Here is an 18,326-nt window from a genome sequence, read left to right on the forward strand (position 1 = left end):
TTTTGTCAACAGTTATAAAAGCATAGGTCTTCATCTGCTGTACAGAAAACTCCTGCAGGCTTTAGAAGTCAGACTGGGACACAGAAACCAGTATGACCATCGCACTCTAATCAGCATGTCCATTTGTCTGTTTTTCTTGCAGGTACGGCACCCAACTTTCCATGTGTGTGATAAACCTTACCTCTCCTGTGCTCACTAACTCGGTATGTTTGTTAGCTGACCACCGCACGACCCCTGTTCAACATTTTTCATTTCTTTATGACCAGCCTGTTTCACTTTGCTTGTGTTATATTCTGCATCTGGCCCAATTTGTAATTATCTGATAAAGATGGGTTGGAGGCCTCTCCCCTCTGATTAACACCTGAATGCATTTGCTAGCATATATATTTGTGAGTATGCAGTCTGCTGACTTAGCCTGCCACTATCACCAAGTGTGGATCATGCAAGAATGACATTGAATTAGACCTGAATTGAACCTGAAGGGAGCTGGATACCCAGGCAAAGTAAACAATGTTTTTGATTGTTTTCACTCTCTCCCCTATAGTCCTCCACTTTCTACTAACCCCCCAAATACCTACACCTCCTATCCACGTTCTATCACAAACTCTCGCAACCTATCGAACCTTATACTCATCCGCCCAGCCCCCGCTTGCCCAGCTACACGAACAGGAGTTCTATGGAACGCTCGCTTGGTCTGCAACAAACTTTCCTACATCCATGACACTTTCATTACTAACAAACTTTCATTCCTCGGAATCACCAAAACTTGGCTCACCCCCTCTGACACAGCCTCTCCAGCTGCACTTTCGCACGGTGGATTCCACCTTTCTCACACCCCCCGCTTCAGCAGCAAGCATGGTGGAGGAGTAGTTTTTTTCCTGTCAGATAACTGTTCATTCACCCAAATCCCACTGCCACCCTCTGCTGCTCTCCCCTCTTTTGATGTGCATTCTGTGCGCATCTACTCCCCCTCCAACTGGCTGTCATTTACCGTCCCCCAGGGTCAGCCACCACTTTCTTCAACCATTTCACCATCTGGCCACTTCACTTCCTTTCCGCTGACATCCCCACTATCATCATGGGCGACTTCAACATCCCTATTGACACTTTCCACACATCAGTCTCTAAGCTTCTAGCTCTCATTTCCTCCTTTGGCCTTGCTCAATGGTCTTCCACCCCGACTCACATAGATGGCCTCACACTGGACCTCATCTTGACCTGCCTCTGTTGCCTACCTAACCTCTCAAACTCGCCTCTCCCTCTCTCTGACCACAACCTACTTACATTCTCTTCCCTCTCCTCTCCAGGTGCACAATCCCCACTCCATAAACTTGCACACCCTTGCAGAAATCTCAAACACCTTGACCTACACTCACTCTCTGAATCCCTTCTCCCTCTGACAGACATTAGTTCATTACACGATGCAGATGCTGCTGACGCTTTATATAACACCACAATAGCGCAGCTCTCAATTCGGTCGCCCCCCTCACGTATACCAAAGCTCCCACAATCGACAGGCAACCATGGCACACCAACCTGACTAAAGAACTGAGACGGGATTCAAGAGTTGCGGAGAGGAAATGGAAAAGTTCCCACTCCAATGAGCACTTCATCACATTCCAACAGTCCCTCACTACCTTCAAGTCCACACTCACTGTAGCAAAACAAACATACTTATCTCTCATATCCTCCCTGTCTCACAACCCTAAAAAGCTATTCAACACTTTCAATTCACTCCTCCATCCCCCAGCGCCTCCTCCTTCTCCTTCGAAGACTTTGCCTCTTTCTTCAAACAGAAGATTGACACCATCAAACAAAGCTTTTGCCTAAAGTCCCCACAGCCCCTCCTCATATCTACTCAGCCCTCCTCCTCCAAAACCAGCTTCTCCACCATTACGGACGATCAACTTTCCTCGTTACTCTTCAAATCACTTCTTACCACCTACGAACTTGACCCAATCCAGTCCCACAATCTTCATCCCAATCCTAACCTACCTTTTCAACCTGTCACTAACAACTGGTGCCTACCCCTCATGCTTCAAACATGCCTCGATGACACCCATCCTCAAAAAGCCCTCCCTTGACCCATCCTCTGTCTAGCTATCGCCCCTATCACTTCTCCCCTAAGCCTCAAAACTACTGGAACACCACATTAATTTTGAACTGTGCTCCCACCTCTCCTCCTGCTCCATCTTTGACAGCTTACAATCTGGCTTCCGACCGCATCACTCCACTGAAACTGCCCTGACCAACAACCTAATTGCCAAATCAAAGCGACAATACTCTGTCCTCCTCCTCCTGGATCTGTCATCTGCCTTTGACACAGTGGACCATTCCCTCTCACTACAAACGCTCTCATCTCTTGGCATCACAGATTTAGCCCTATTTTGGATATCCTTATAGCTTACAGACTAGACATTCAGTATATCTCCCTCACACACCACCTCCTCATCTCACCCCCCATCTGTTGGTGTCCCTCAAGGTTCAGTTCTAGGACCTCTGCTCCATCTACACATTCGGCCTGGGACAGCTCAGAGTCCCACAGCTTTCAGAATCAACTGTATGCACACAGATCTACCTCTCTGGACCTGATATCACCTCCTTACTAACCAGAATCCCACAATGTCTGTTCGCTATTTCATCCTTCTCTGCTAGATTTCTAAAACTTAACATGGATAAAAAACAGAATTCATCATCTTTCCTCCATCTCATTCAACCCCCCCCCATGTGACCTAGCCATCATAATCAATAGCTGCCCACTCTCTAGTGCCGCAAGCTCGCTGCCTAGGGGTAACCCTGAACTCTTAATCTCTGCTTCAAACCACATATCCAAGCTCTTTCCACTTCTTGCCGACTACAACTAAAAAATATCTCCCAGATAAGCACATTCCTTAACCACGAATCTGTAAAGACACTAGTGCACACCCTCATCATCTCCTGTCTCGACTACTGCAACTTCCGGCTTTGTGGCCTCCCCTCTAACACTCTCGCACCCCTCCAATCTATCCTAAACTCTGCTGCCCGATTAATCCACCTGTTCCCCCGCTATTTCCTGGCCTAACCTGTCAATCCCTTCACTGGCTCCTCATTACCCTGAGATTCCAGTTCAAAACCCTAATCATGGCATACAAAGCCATCCACAACCTTATACATCTGTGACCGAGTCTCCCAGTAATTACCTGCACGCAACCTCAGATTCTCACAAGATCTCCTCCTCTACTCCCCTCTTATCTCCTCTTCCCACAATCGCTTACAATATTTCTCCCGTGCATCCCCCCTGTTCTGGAACTCTCTACTCCAACACATCAGACTCTCGCCTACCGGTGGAAACCTTAAAAAGGAACCTGAAGATCCACCTCTTCCGACAAGCCTACAACCTGCAGTAACCCTCGCTCCACCGTCACCTACTGTAACCCCACCCATCTCTTCTAGATTGTGAGCCCTTGCGGGCAGGGTCCTCTCTCCTCCTGTACCAGACACTGACTTGTATTGTTCAAGATTATTGTAATTGTTTTGGCTATGTATACTCCTTTCACATGTAAAGCGCCGTGGAATAATTAGCTGTGTGCTGTTGAACTGTAAAACAACTTGTCAGACAATTTCAAATTAAGTAAATCCAAAATATTCTGGAACAAGGCCAAGCAGAACATAGGAGGCCAATGTGCCTGGAAATCTGTTGACCTCCACCTTCTTGAGTTTTCTACTGAAACAGGTGCATCTCACTAAATTAGAATATCAAAAAGTTACATTTATTTCAGTTCTTCAATGCAAAAAGTGAAACTCATATTATAAAAAGAGTCATTACAAACAGTGATCTATTTCAAGTGTTTATTTCTGTTAATGTTGATGATTATAGCTTACAGCCAATGAAAACACAAAAGGCATTATCTCAGTAAATTAGAATACTTTATAACACCAGCTTGAAAAAATGATTTTAAAATCTGAAATGTATGTTCAGTAAAATCACTCAATATTTTGTCATACAAAAGTAATTATCTCAGTAAATTTGAATAATTAACAAAACACCTGCAAAGGCTTCCTAAGTGTTTAAAAAGGTCCCTTAGTCTGTTTCAGTAGGCTCCACAATCATGGGGAAGACTGCTGACTTAACAGATGTCCAGAAGGCAGTCATTGAGAAGCTAAGTAAATGCAAAGTAAATTTTGCATTTCATTTGGAAATCAAGGTCCCAGAGTCTGGAGGAAGAGTGGAGAGGCACACAATCCAAGCTGCTTAAAGTCTAGTGTGAAGTTTCCACAATCTGTGATGGTTTGGGGAGCCATGTCATCTGCTGGAGTAGGTCCACTGTGTTTTATCAAGACCAAAGTCAGCACAGCCGTCTACCAGGAAATTTTAGAGCATTTCATGCTTCCCTCTGCTGACAAGCTTTTTGGAGATGGAATTTCATTCTCCAGCAGGACTTGGCCCCTGTCCACACTGCCAAAAGTACCAATACCTGGTTTATACACAACAATATCACTGTGCTTGACTGGCCAGCAAACTCGCCTGACCTTAACCCCATAGAGAATCTATGGGGTATTGTCAAGAGGAAGATGAGATACACCAGGCCCAACAATGCAGACGAGCTGAAGGCTGCTATCAAAACAACCTGGGCTTCCATAACACCTCAGCAGTGCCACAAGCTGATCGCCTCCATGCCACGCCACATTGATGCAGTAATTGATGCAAAAGGAGCCCCAAGTATTGAGTGCATTCACTGAACATACATTTCAGAAGGCCAACATTTCGGATTTTAAAATCCTTTTTCAAGCTGGTGTTATAAAGTATTCTAATTTACTGAGATAATGACTTGTCTGTTCATTGGCTGTAAGCCATAATCATCAACATTAACAGAAATAAACACTTGAAATAGATCCCTCTGTCTGTAATGACTCTATATAATATAGGAGTTTCACTTTTTGTATTGAAGAACTGAAATAAATTAACTTTTTTGATGATATTTATTATTATAGCGCCATTTATTCCATGGTGCTTTACATGTCAATGATATTCTAATTTAGTGAAATGCACCTGTATATATGGGTGTTCTTATCCTGCTACTAAAAAAAAAAATCTGACAAATTAACTGGTCTAACTGGTTACCTGGGTTTATTGCCATTTGTCTATACCAAATTATGCGGAACATACGATTTTTGCATTTAAATGAAAGTATATGGCACAGGACTTACTACGTGCTCAATATACTCGTGTCCAGCTTGGATAACATCTAGTGCCCGCTTCTTCTGCTCGGCATCAAGCAACCGTTTATATGCCTTGTCTACAGCTGTCAGGAGCAAAAGGGAAAAGATGAAGAGCTGGATCAATCTGCATAAATGGGAAGTGGCTCAATAGACTCAGTTATAACATAAATCAATATTACATGGTCACGGTTGTCAAAGATGACATTTCAGTAAAGCACTGTATTTGAGGGCAAGGCCACACTGCAGTTTTCATACAGTTTTTGCATAACTAACATGATTTTGATATTGGGTATTCTGAATGCACGTTTAGCAGGATCATTACTACATGATCCACGTTCATTAACTCTTCTCACAAATGCACATAACTATCCAGATTGCAGGAGATTTCCTGCAATCGGGAGTACAGTTATGTCTGTCAGTGAGTTGTATCCATGCCATCTGCAGCAGGAGCGGGACATAGTGCCAATCTCAGCACTGTAATCCCCATATACCGCCATCATTAGTGACTGCAACATGTAAGGAGTCTGATAAATGGAGATTGCTCCCTCTGTCATCCTTTGGTGCCGATGGTTGCTATGGCAACAAAGAAGGCTTGCCAATTGCCTCCCTGTCTGCCATATTCCTCAGGCCCCTGATGGGATCTGATCAGCTAACTGTCAAAGACTGACAGTGGACATAATGCACTCAGATGATCACAGGTCCATGTCCCCTTACCAGACTATTAAAGGGAATATCCAAGACTTAAAAAAACAAAACAAAAAAAACACTAACTGGCAGGCAGTTGCTACCTACCTGTCGGTTGTGCGCGGTCACCGTTCTCCGCTGGCACAGCAGTCACAGACTTCCGCTGATGTCACGTCAACAGAGTAGCAGTTTCTGTTGACAGGGTGGGACTACTGCTCCTGCCAGAGACTCAGCTGCTCCCAGTCAGAGCAGCGGTTTCTCTTCCTGTTGACAGAGTGGGACTACTGGTGTCATGCTGGTCGACAGCCATCTCTCTGCTGCCTAATTAGGGGAAGCCGACTGTTAATCAGCATGACACCAGTAGTCCTGCCCTGTCAAAGGGAAGAGAAACCACAGCTCTGTTGACAGGGAGCAGCTGACTCTCCAGCAGGAGCGGTCAATGACTGATGCCGGGTACAACAGGCAGTCAGTTGCCTCTGCTAACTACGTGTCGAGGATAAACCCTCTTTTAAAAGGGATATTCCCATCTCCATACTCTATCCCAATGTGTAGTAGGAATAATAAAAATATTATTATTATTAATAGAAAATAGCTCCAATTAGAAATGTTATATAGTTCTTCTGATTAGTTATGTTGCTTAACCCATGTGCAGGGCATTGCAGTAGCTTAGAGATCCATGGTTACAGACACACACATAGTGACAGTTAGTTGTTAGTGTCCGAACCATGGATATTTAAGCTACTGCAATGCCCCACACATGGGGTATGCAACATAGCTAATCAGAAGAACTATACTACAATTATAATTGGAGGTATTTGCTAATTTTATTGGAATCTCGGGACTAACTCTTTAACCTCTTAGTGAACAAGCTAATTTTGACCTTAATGACCAAGCCAAATTTTACAATTCTGACCATCACTTTAGGAGGTAATAACTCTGGAACGCTTCAATGGATCCCACTAATTATGAGCCAGTTTTTTCGTGACATTGTATTTCATGAGAATGGTAAAATTTCTTTGATATGACTTGCGTTTGTGAAAAAACAAAATTTGATGAAAATTTTACAATTTTCAAACTTTGAATTCTTAGTTCCTTAAATCAGAGTTATGTCACACAAAATAGTTAATCCCTTTACCACCTTGGATTTTTCAGTTTCTGCGTTTTCGTTTTCTCCCCTTCTTCCCAGAGCCATAACTTTTTTATTTTTCCGTCAATATGGCCATGTGAGGGCTTGTTTTTAGCAGGACGAGTTGTACTTTTGAACGACACCATTGGTTTTACCATATCGTTTACTGTAAAACGGGAAAAAAAATTCAGGTGCAGTGAAATTGCAAAAAAGTGCAATCTCACAATAGGTTTTTTTTTTTTTTTTTTTTTACCATAGTCACTAAATGCTAAAACCGACCTGTCATCATGATTCTTCAGGTCATTAATACATTAATAGTTTGCGGATACCAAACATGTACAGGTTCTTTTTTATTTAAATGGTGAAAAAAAAAATCCAAAGTTTGTAAAAAAAAAACAAACAAAAAAAAAACCTCAATTTTTCAAGATCTGGGGGTGGATGAGGTCTTAGTTTTTGTGCGCTGAGCTGACGTTTTTATTGATATCATTCTGGTGCAGATACAATGTTTTGATCGTCCGTTATTGCAATGTTGCGGCAACCAAAAAAAACGTAATTCTGGCTTTTTTTTTTCTCATTATGCCGTTACCGATTGGATTAATTATTTTTATATATTGATAGATCAGGCAATGCTGAGCGCTGTGATACCAAATGTGTACTTTTCTTTTTTTTTATTTTATTTTAAATGGGGGAATTTGAACTTTGATATTTTCTTTTTTCAAAATTTTATTTTTCACTGGCTTCAATAGTCTGCATGGGAGACTAGAAGCTGCGATCATCTGATCGCCTGTGTTACACATACCAGGGCCTCAGCCCTTCTAAGTGTAACAAAAGTGCTCATCTGCTATGAACGCCGACTACTGGGCGGCGCTCATAGCAGATCGGCTATGAGAACCACAGGGGTCTGCTGCATACCCCAGGTTGTCATGCCAAGCCATTAGCGACCCGCGATCATGTGACGGGCACGCCGATGGGCGGGTCTCATGACGCGCTTCCAGTGCGGCCATGTTAAATGCTGATGTTGGAGTTGGACAGTGGCATTTAACATGTGAATATCCGCGGGAGGATTGTGATTCCACCCGCGGCTGTCAGCTGATCAGATCCAACAATTTTTTTTATACAAAACCTTTATTTTTTTTTTTATTTAATTTTTTCTTTTTAGGGACAACAAATTTGAAGTGAATTTGAGGGGTCTATGACAGAAAATACCCAAAAGTGACATTCTAAAAACTGCACCCCTCAAGGTGCTCAACCACATTCAAGAAGTTTATTAACCCTTCACAGGAACTAAAGCAACGTGGAAGGAAATTAACTTTTTTTCACAAATTTTACTTCAAACCCAAATTTTTTTTATTTTCTCAAGGGTAACAGGAGAAAATGGACAATTTGTCCTGAGCATGCAGATACCTCATATGTGTGAGAAAAACACTGTTTGCACGCATGGTAGGTCTTGGAAGGCAAGGAGTGCTGTTTGACTTTTTGAATGCAAAATTGTCTGGAATCGATGTCTGGTTTGGAGAGCCCCTGCTGTGCCTAAAAAGTGGAAGCCTCCCCCCTCACCCCCACAAGTGACCCAATTTTGGAAACTATACCCCTCAAGGGTTCTATCCAGGGGTATAGTGAGCATTTTGAACCCACAGGTACAACACAGAATTTCATAACATTAGGTCGTCATATTGAAAGAGTTCATTTTTTTTTCCACAAAAATGTTGCTTGAGCCCCAAATTTATCACTTTTGCCAGACAACACCGAAAAGTGGACCCCACAATTTGTTACCCACTTTCTTACGAGTGCGGCGATACCCCACCTGTAGCCAAAAAGTTCTGTTTGTCCAAACTGCAGGGCTCGGAGCGGAAGGAGCCATATTTGAATTTTGGAACACAAATTTGGCGGGCACCATGTCCCATTTACAGGGCCCCTAAAGTGCATAAATAGCAGAAACCCCCCATGACTGACCCCATTTTGTAAGCTACATCCCTCGAGGATTTTATAATGAGGATTTAAAACCCAAAGGTACTACACATTTGATAACATTAGGTGGTCATATTGAATACGTTGTCATTAGTGTTGAGCGCAAGTGCTCACTGCTTGAGCTTGCATCGGGTGCTTAGGTATGCACAAAGTATCGCTGGTGCTCGAGTGACATACTTGCGTCTTTCCCCGTGTATGGTAGGCAATCCCCGCATGTTTTTTTTTTGGGTGTCTAAGAGCCGCATGCGGGGCAAGAGAAACATGCGGGGCGGAGACGCAAGCATGACATTCAGAACCCAATGCAAACTTGAGTAGCGAACACCAACCAAAAGCGCAACCACAAGGCCAAGCCCAACCCTAACCCTGACCCAATCATCACCCGCAAGGCCAAGCCCATCATCAACATCACCCGCAAGCCCAAGCCCATCATCAACATCACCCGCAAGCCCAAGCCCATCATCAACATCACCCGCAAGCCCAAGCCCAACCCCATCATCAACATCAATCACAAGCCCAAAGAATAAAAAAATAATAATTTACATTTTTATTTGACTAAGGGGGATTTTATTAACTAATTTTTGACATTTGTTCACTGTGATATCAGTGATCAAAGGGAATCAATAGAAAAAAAAATTATCTGCTGTTACCAGGTACTGGCCAACAGATGTTGGCGCATGCACCCGCAATTTTTTAAGAAAATGACGCGGAGGGCCTGAGGAGGGATCAGGAGGACGTGGGGGCATCATTTCTCTCTCCTCTGACATGTATATCATGGTAGAAGAGAGACAAATGATTGTAACAGCGGCACTTTTTTTTTTTTTACTCGATTGCCGTTATTCATTGAATAATGGCGATCACGTGATCGGGGACTGGAAAAAACCGGCCCTGATCACGTTCTCCAGGCTCTCAGCTATCCCAGTTATTTGAAACTCCGGAGATTTTAGGACTCTGGGGGGCACGCTACAGCCTTATACCCAATCGCCGTTCTAAAACGGCAATGAGGGCATAAGGCCCCTTAGCGGCTGCCGTTTTAATGTGTATCGACGGCTGTTAAGGGGTTAGGACTGTGTAAAAAAAAAAAAAAAAAAAAAAAAAACAAACCTACATCCCCCCCCTGCAAAAAAATAAAAATAAATAAAAACCACACATTTGGTATTGCCGCATTCGTAACAAACAGTTCTATGAAGCTATATCAATTTTCAACCCATGCAGTGACTGCTGTAGTAAAAAAATAAGTAGTATGAAAAACTACACCTTAATTGCCATTTTTGATCTGGTCTCAAGAATATTAAAGTGATAAGCTATAAGCGTTCCAAAATGATATAAATAAATAAAAAATCAGCTCATTATGCAAAAAAAAGGAGCTGTAACAGTTCTATTAACTGAAAAATGAAAAAGCTAGGGTTGTTACAATATAAACCAAAAAAGTTATAAATTGGCAATGAACATATTCATAACACAGAATAACATTAACATGTCAATTATACTGCACAGTGAACTCTAAAGAAATTGCAAAAAGAGTGAAATTCCACAATGGTTTTTACCATGTTCAATAAATGCTAAAACTGACCTACCATTATGATTCTCCAGGTCATCACGAGTTTGCAGAAACCAAACATGTATAGGTTCTTTTTTATTTACCGTATCTTTCAAACTATAAAAAGCACTTCAAAATTTGGGAGGAAAGTGGGGTGTGCGTCTCATAGTCTCCGAATATAATATATATATATCCTGTGGGTGCTGGGTGGCGTGGGGGAGCGCCAGTGGCAGAGGAGCAGGGCACAGGAGGCAGTAGCCGACTGCTGCAGCCTACACTGTGCCTGCTGCTAAAGAAAATGAATATTCACTGCATGGAGAGCAATGAAGATTAATTTTGCTTAGTAGCGCACACATTGTACCCGCAGCTCGGCTCCTGCAGCAGCTCGGCGGTCATGTGTGCCCACTATTGAAGCCCATGAATATTCGCTACAGCCCACTCCCATGTAGTAGTGAATATTCATGCTCTTTAATAGTGGCACACGAGACCGCAGAGCTGCAGCAGGATCTGCGCTGCGGGTACAGTGTGCGCACTATTAAGGCGAGTGAATGGTCACTGCTCCCCACGTTCATAATCCCGGCGTGGGGAGCAGTGACTATTTAGGCAGCTCATCTCACAGTGTGGGGGCGCATGGCAGTGACACTATGCACGGCGAACACAGTGAGATCAGTGTCGGCACCAGAGCAGGACGCAGCGCTGGAGCAGTATAATTGTTTATTTTTTGTGTGTGCAGTGTGATGGGGATCAGGAGGTGCCGTGCATACCGGGATGGGGGATATTAACGGGATCAGGGGGTGCCGTGCATACCGGGATGGGGGATATTAACAGAATTGGGGGCCATGAATACCGGGATGGGGGATAACAGAATTGGGGGACATTACCCCAATAACAGTGTTAGCAACAGACTCCTTCCCCCCTAACAGTGCATCATGACCACATTTTTTTTTTCTATTTTCTTATTTTTTTACTTGCTTCAATAGTCTCCTTTAGGAGACTGGAAGCTGCGATCGTCTCAGCCCTGTTATGTGTAGCAAAAATCATCATCTTCTATGTGGCTGGCTTTCATAGCTGATCAGCAATAAAAAGCACAGGGTTCTTCTGCAGACCCCCGGTTGTCATGCCAACCCATCGGTGACCCGCGATCATGTGACACGGGCACCAATGGGCGGGTTAGTGACGCGTTTCTGGCACGATCATGTTAAATGCCGCTATCAGAGATAGACAACTGCATTTAACATATTAGCAGCTGAGGGTGGATCGACATTCCACCCGCAGATGTTAAGGGCACATGAAAGCTGATCAAAATCAGCCGTGATGTGCCAGAAAGATGATAATTGCTTACCAGTAATTTGATTTTCCAGAACCATGACAGCACTGTACAGAGAGAGAGTATCCGCCCCCAGGAACATGAAACCTACCAAAATAAAAGGGGGGCACTTCTCTACCTCCCCAGTGTGTTTACAGAGTGTAAGAGGTAAATCTCCTTGTTAGGACATATATGCATACAAAAATAGTTATCAACCTTCACCTTATACTATTATATACAAAAATTATTATTTTTTTTTTGTTAAAAGAGGAAAGCCTTCTACCATCAGAAAAATAAGAGAGGGAAGTAGCACGGTGCTGTCATGGTTCTGGAAAGTCAAATTAAAGGTAAGCAATTATCATCTTTCCCCTTCAACATGACAGCAAAAAGAGATTAAATTAGATGAAATCCCTAGGGTTCTACCACCGCTGAAAGAACCTGTCTCCCAAAGGAAAGATCAGACAGCCCTAGATCCAACCTGTAGTGTTTAAAGAAGGTGGTAGGAGAAGATCAGATTGCTGCCTCGCAGATCTGGTCCACTGAGGAATTAGCTCTTTCTGCCCAAGAGGTAGCAATGGCACTAGTAGAGTGAGTTTTTATACCCTGAAAGGGATCACGGTAAGTGGCAGAGTAGGCCAAGGTTATGGCCATCCTAACCCATCTGGCAATCATGGATTTGGTAGCCCCTTTACCTTTGTTTGGCCCCTGAAAAAGAATAAAAATGGCCAAGGACCAGGGGCGGACACAGAAAGCTTGGGGCCCCTGTGCAAGAAAGAAAAAGTTACAGTGTGTATATATATATATGCTCTATGTAGAGCGCCATCCCTTATTACAGAGTTCCCTCTTGTTATGTACAGCACTGTACATATCGGATTCTCGTTATTTATAGCGACCTGTCTTTGTTACATATCGTTCTCTCGTTAGATATAAACTGAAATGACAGCTGATGGCGTATAGCAAAGCTTTTTTTGTGATGGAGGACTGGTCTTCTGGTCAGATGCTGCTCCATCAGCAGTCATTTTATATCTAACAAGAGAGGACGCTATGTAATAGGGTGCTGTGAATAACAAAAATAATGAGAATACTCAATGTAAGGGACAGTGCTGTAGATGACAAGAGATGACATTATGTTATAATGGACAGTGCTCCACATAAAAGAGGAAACTACATAATAAAGGACGGCACCATACATAAATAGAGAGGATGTTACATAATAAGGGGACAGCTTTATACATAATAAAAGAGGAAACTATGTAATAAAGGATGGCACCACACAAATAGGGAGGACGTTACATAATAAGGGGACAGCTTTATACATAATAAAAGAGGAAACTACAAGTATGTAATTAATGGCGGCGGAATGTATAACAAGAACGTACACTCTATACTAAGGAATGGCGCTATGTAACAAGAAAGTACATTGTATACTAAGGGATGGCGCTATATACAGCAAGAAAATATATTCTATACTAACGGACTGTACTATACATAATAAGGCTACATTCATGTATCCGTGTGAAGTGTCAGTGTGCTGCCCGATTTTTTTTTTTTTTTTTATCTTGGACAGCACACAGACCCATTTAGCATTTCTTATTCTGATCCTCAAAATCGGATTAGAACAGGACAGCCTCTGAGTTTTGCAGATCCCATTCTCAGATATGTGATTTTCACGGATATGTGAATGGATCTTTGAAACTCTGAGTCAGTGTACTGTCCAATAAAAAAAATCCGACAGCACACATATATTTCACACAAATGTGAGATTGTGGCCTAAGGGAAGTTGTTTTACAAATAACAGAATTACTCCAAGTAAGGCGCCTTTCAGACATCAGTGTTTTGAGTACGTGTGATGACAGTTTGCACACGTACACACACAGACCCATTGAAATTAATAGGTCTGTGCACGTCCGTGTGTTTCCACGGACCGTATGTCCATGGGCAAAACACACTAACATGTCTTTTTTCTTGCAGCAAGGGTCGCAAAACGTCCCACACTGATGACATCCGTGTGTCATCAGTGTGACACATATTGGCGCCTGGGAATCAGCGGTACAGTTAGCGCAGGGTGTTGCAGGCATCTGTCATCATTGCTTGCGCTGTGATAATGTTGAGTAGTAGTCTGCTCCCACTGTGTCCTGGTGTAAAAATAAGAATAAAAAAAAAAAAATCCTTATACTCACCTGTCCGAAAATGTCCCCTGTTGTAACCCATCTGACCACTCACGCCGAGGAGCTGGGGAGAATAATTCGCTGCAGCGAGCGGGCCCCGGAGCTGTGCTCAGTGAGTGACAGGACACCGCTCACTGCAGGGAATCATTCTCCCTGGCATGTTGGCGTGAGCGGTCAGGTGGGATACTGCAGGGGACAATGATGTGGGCAGCGTTCAGCACCCAGCGCTTGGGAACAGCGCTAACTGTACACTGATTCCCAAGCTCTGACACGTGTGATACTGATGTTGTCGCCGGCAATTCTTGGAACTAGCGGTGGATGCCAAGTTCGCCATCCCACACAGTGTCATTCCTGCTACTGAATCTTATTATCCTTAAGGATACTGTATCCCTTCTATCCCTACTAAACTCCTCTCCTGAGCAGTCTGTACACTGATGAAGGTCTTGTGGAACGAAACGTCTGTACTCATTTATGGACTGCAATTAAATATATAAAAATTTCTTTTTTTTTTCTGAGTGCCAAATTTTTTGCTATATATTTGGTTTTGGACCCTACTTGTGCACCGTATACCAGTACTGCTATGGTTTTTTTCATCATGACGGTGTGTGTGTCATATATACATATGGTGTACTGTTGTTATCAGTGCGTGTATACACACATACATCGATACACATAGAAACTTTCAGGCATGACTGTGTGCGCGCATGTGTATATTTATATTACACACACACTGCTCAAAAAAATAAAGGGAACACTTACATTATGTTGTGTAACTCCAAGTCAATAACACTTCTGTGAAATCAAACTGTCCACTTAGGAAGCAACACTGATTGACAATCAGTTTCTCCTGCTGTTGTGCAAATGGAACAGACAACTGGTAGAAATGATAGGCAATTATCAAGATACTCCCTATAAAGGAGTGGTTCTGAAGGTGGTGACCACAGACCATTTCTCTGTTCTCATCCTTTTTGTCTGTTGTTTTGGTAACTTTTTCATTTTGCCATTGCTTTCACCCCTAGAGGTACAGTAGCATGAGGCGGTGTCTACAGTACAACCCACAGAAGTTGCTCAGGTAGTGCAGTTCATCCAGGATGGCACATCAGCGCGAGCTGTGGCAAGAAGGGTACCTGTGTCTGTCAGCACAGTGTCCAGAGCATGGAACAGATACCAGATGTGGAGGGAGCCATAAAAGGGCAACAACCCAGCAGCATGACCGTTACCTCCTCCTTTGAGCAAGGAGGAACAGGAGGAGCACTGCCAGAGCCCAGCAAAATGACCTCCAGCAGGAAACAAATGTGCATGTGTCTGCACAAACGGGTAGAAACCAACTCCATGAGGGTGGTATGAGGGCCCGACATCCACAGATGGGGGTTGTGCTCACAGCCCAACACCGTGCAGGACGCTTTGCATTTGCCACAAAACACCAGGTTTGGCAAAGTCGCCACTGGTGCCCTGTGCTCTTCACAGGTGAAAGCAGGTTCACACTGAGCACATGTGACAGACGTGACAGAGTCTGGAGATGCCGTGGAGAGCGATCTGCTGCCTGCAACATCCTTCAGCATGACCAGTTTGGCAGTGGGTCAGTAATGGTGTGGGGTGGCATTTTTTTGGAGGGCTGCACAGCTACCTCCATGTGCTCGCCAGAGGTAGCCTGACTGCCATTAGGTACCGAGATGAGATCCTCAGACCCCTTGTGAGACCATATGCTGGTGCGCTTGGCCCTGGGTTCCTCCTAATGCAGGACAATGCCAGACCTCATGTGGCTGGAGTGTGTCAGCAGTTCCTGCAAGATCAAGGCATTGAAGCTATGGACTGGCCCGCCAGTTCCCCAGACCTGAATCCGATTGAGCACATCTGGGACTTCATGTCTCGCTCCATCCACCGTCACGTTGCACCACAGACTGTCCAGGAGTTAACAGAATGCCCAGGCATTGTAGGGAGGTCATACAGGCAAGTGGAGGCCACACACAATACTGAGCCTCATTTTGACTTGTTTTAAGGACATTACATCAAAGTTGGACCAGCCTGTAGTGTGTTTTTCCACTTTAATTTTGGGGGTGATTCCAAATCCAGGCCTCCATTGGTTAACAAATTTGATTTCCATTGATGATTTTGTGCAATTTTGTTGTCAGCACATTCAACTTTGTACAAAACAAAGTAATCAATGAGAATATTTCATTCATTCAGATCTAGGATGCGTTATTTGAGTGTTCCCTTTATTTTTTTGAGATATACAGTACAGACCAAAAGTTTGGACACACCTTCTCATTTAAAGATTTTTCTGTATTTTCATGACTATGAAAATTGTACATTCACACTGAAGGCATCAAAACTATGAATTAACACATGTGGAATTATATACTTAACAAAAAAGTGTGAAACAACTGAAAATATGTCTTATATTCTAGGTTCATCAAAGTAGCCACCTTTTGCTTTGATGACTGCTTTGCACACTCTTGGCATTCTCTTGATGAACTTCAAGAGTTAGTCACCGGAAATGGTTTTCACTTCACAGGTGTGCCCTGTCAGGTTTAATAAGTGGGATTTCTTGCCTTATAAATAGGGTTGGAGCCAACAGTTGTGTTGTGCAGAAGTCTGGTGGAAACACAGCTGATAGTCCTACTGAATAGACTGTTAGAATTTGCATTATGGCAAGAAAAAAGCAGCTAAGTAAAGAAAAACGAGTGGCCATCATTACTTTAAGAAATTAAGGTCAGTTAGTCCGAAAAATTGGGCAAACTTTGAAAGTGTCCCCAAGTGCAGTTGCAAAAAACATCAAGCGCTACAAAGAAACTGGCTCACATGAGGACCGCCCCAGGAAAGGAAGACCAAGAGTCACCTCTGCTTCTGAGGATAAGTTTATCAGAGTCACCAGCCTCAGAAATCGCAGGTTAACAGCAGCTCAGATTAGAGACCAGGTTAATGCCACACAGAGTTCTAGCAGCAGACACATCTCTACAACAACTGTTAAGAGGAGACTTTGTGCAGCAGGCCTTCATGGTAAAATAGCTGCTAGGAAACCACTGCTAAGGACAGGCAACAAGCAGAAGAGACTTGTTTGGGCTAAAGAACACAAGGAATGGACATTAGACCAGTGGAAATCTGTGCTTTGGTCTGATGAGTCCAAATTTGAGATCTTTGGTTCCAACCACCGTGTCTTTGTGCAACGCAGAAAAGGTGAACGGATGGACTCTACATGCCTGGTTCCCACCGTGAAGCATGGAGGAGGAGGTGTGATGGTGCTTTGCTGGTGACACTGTTGGGGATTTATTCAAAATTGAAGGCATACTGAACCAGCATGGCTACCACAGCATCTTGCAGCGGCATGCTGTTCCATCCGGTTTGCGTTTAGTTGGACCATCATTTATTTTTCAACAGGACAATGACCCCAAACACACCTCCAGGCTGTGTAAGGGCTATTTGACCAAGAAGGAGAGTGATAGGGTGCTACGCCAGATGACCTGGCCCCCACAGTCACCAGACCTGAACCCAATCGAGATGGTTTGGGGTGAACTGGACCGCAGAGGGAAGGCTAAAGGGCCAACAAGTGCTAAGCCTCTCTGGGAACTCCTTCAAGATTGTTGGAAAACCATTTCCGGTGACTACCTCTTGAAGCTCATCAAGAGAATGCCAAGAGTGTGCAAAGCAGTCATCAAAGCAAAAGGTGGCTACTTTGAAGAACCTAGAATATAAGACATGTTTTCAGTTGTTTCACACTTTTTTGTTAAGTATATATTTCCACATGTGTTAATTCATAGTTTTGATGCCTTCAGTGTGAATGTACAATTTTCATAGTCATGAAAATACAGAAAAATCTTTAAATGAGAAGGTGTGTCCAAACTTTTGGTCTGTACTGTATATATATAGATATATTCGTCTAATTCTGTGTTTGTCTGTAACTGAAATCCCGCGTCGCTGATTGGCCGGCCGTGACCAATCAGCGATATTGGTACGCAATTTAAACCCCGCAGAATTTTGGTGTAGAATTTTACTCCCAGCCACAGTGCCACGTAGTTCAGTCATGTTTACTGAACACGTTCTAATGGTTTATATATTTTGATGATCTGTTTAATAATTTCGTTCAGTTGTATTAAGTTCTATGGCCAATAAAATTTAATGATAATGTATATATTTTACCCGGAAAATCCTGTGTATTCATTGCATTATTCTTAAATCTTCATAAATAAACTACATACATATTCTAGAATACCCGATATGTTAGAATAGGGCCACTATCTAGTATATAATATAACATTATAACATATATAATCTGTGCACAGTGTATATATTAACAACAAAGTTCCGCACTTGGAATCCTGAAAATTGTTACTGGTTATT

The 18,326-nt window shown here is 43.1% G+C and overlaps 1 protein-coding gene across 2 annotated transcripts in view; it reads right to left on the reverse strand.

Moving 5' to 3' along the window:
- The window catches only part of DNAJC8 (DnaJ heat shock protein family (Hsp40) member C8), a 110,242-nt gene that overhangs the window by 21,435 nt on the left and 70,481 nt on the right, over positions 1 to 18,326 (reverse strand). For both annotated transcript variants that reach the window (XM_073666464.1, XM_073666457.1), the window contains exon 5: positions 5,188 to 5,282. In XM_073666464.1, the coding sequence (XP_073522565.1) occupies positions 5,188 to 5,282 (95 nt within the window). The remainder of the gene's footprint in view (positions 1 to 5,187; positions 5,283 to 18,326) is intronic.

Source organism: Phyllobates terribilis, unplaced genomic scaffold (genome assembly GCF_046119375.1).
Source record: "Phyllobates terribilis strain yellow unplaced genomic scaffold, ASM4611937v1 Scaffold_2__4_contigs__length_985480577, whole genome shotgun sequence".
NCBI lineage: Eukaryota > Metazoa > Chordata > Amphibia > Anura > Dendrobatidae > Phyllobates > Phyllobates terribilis.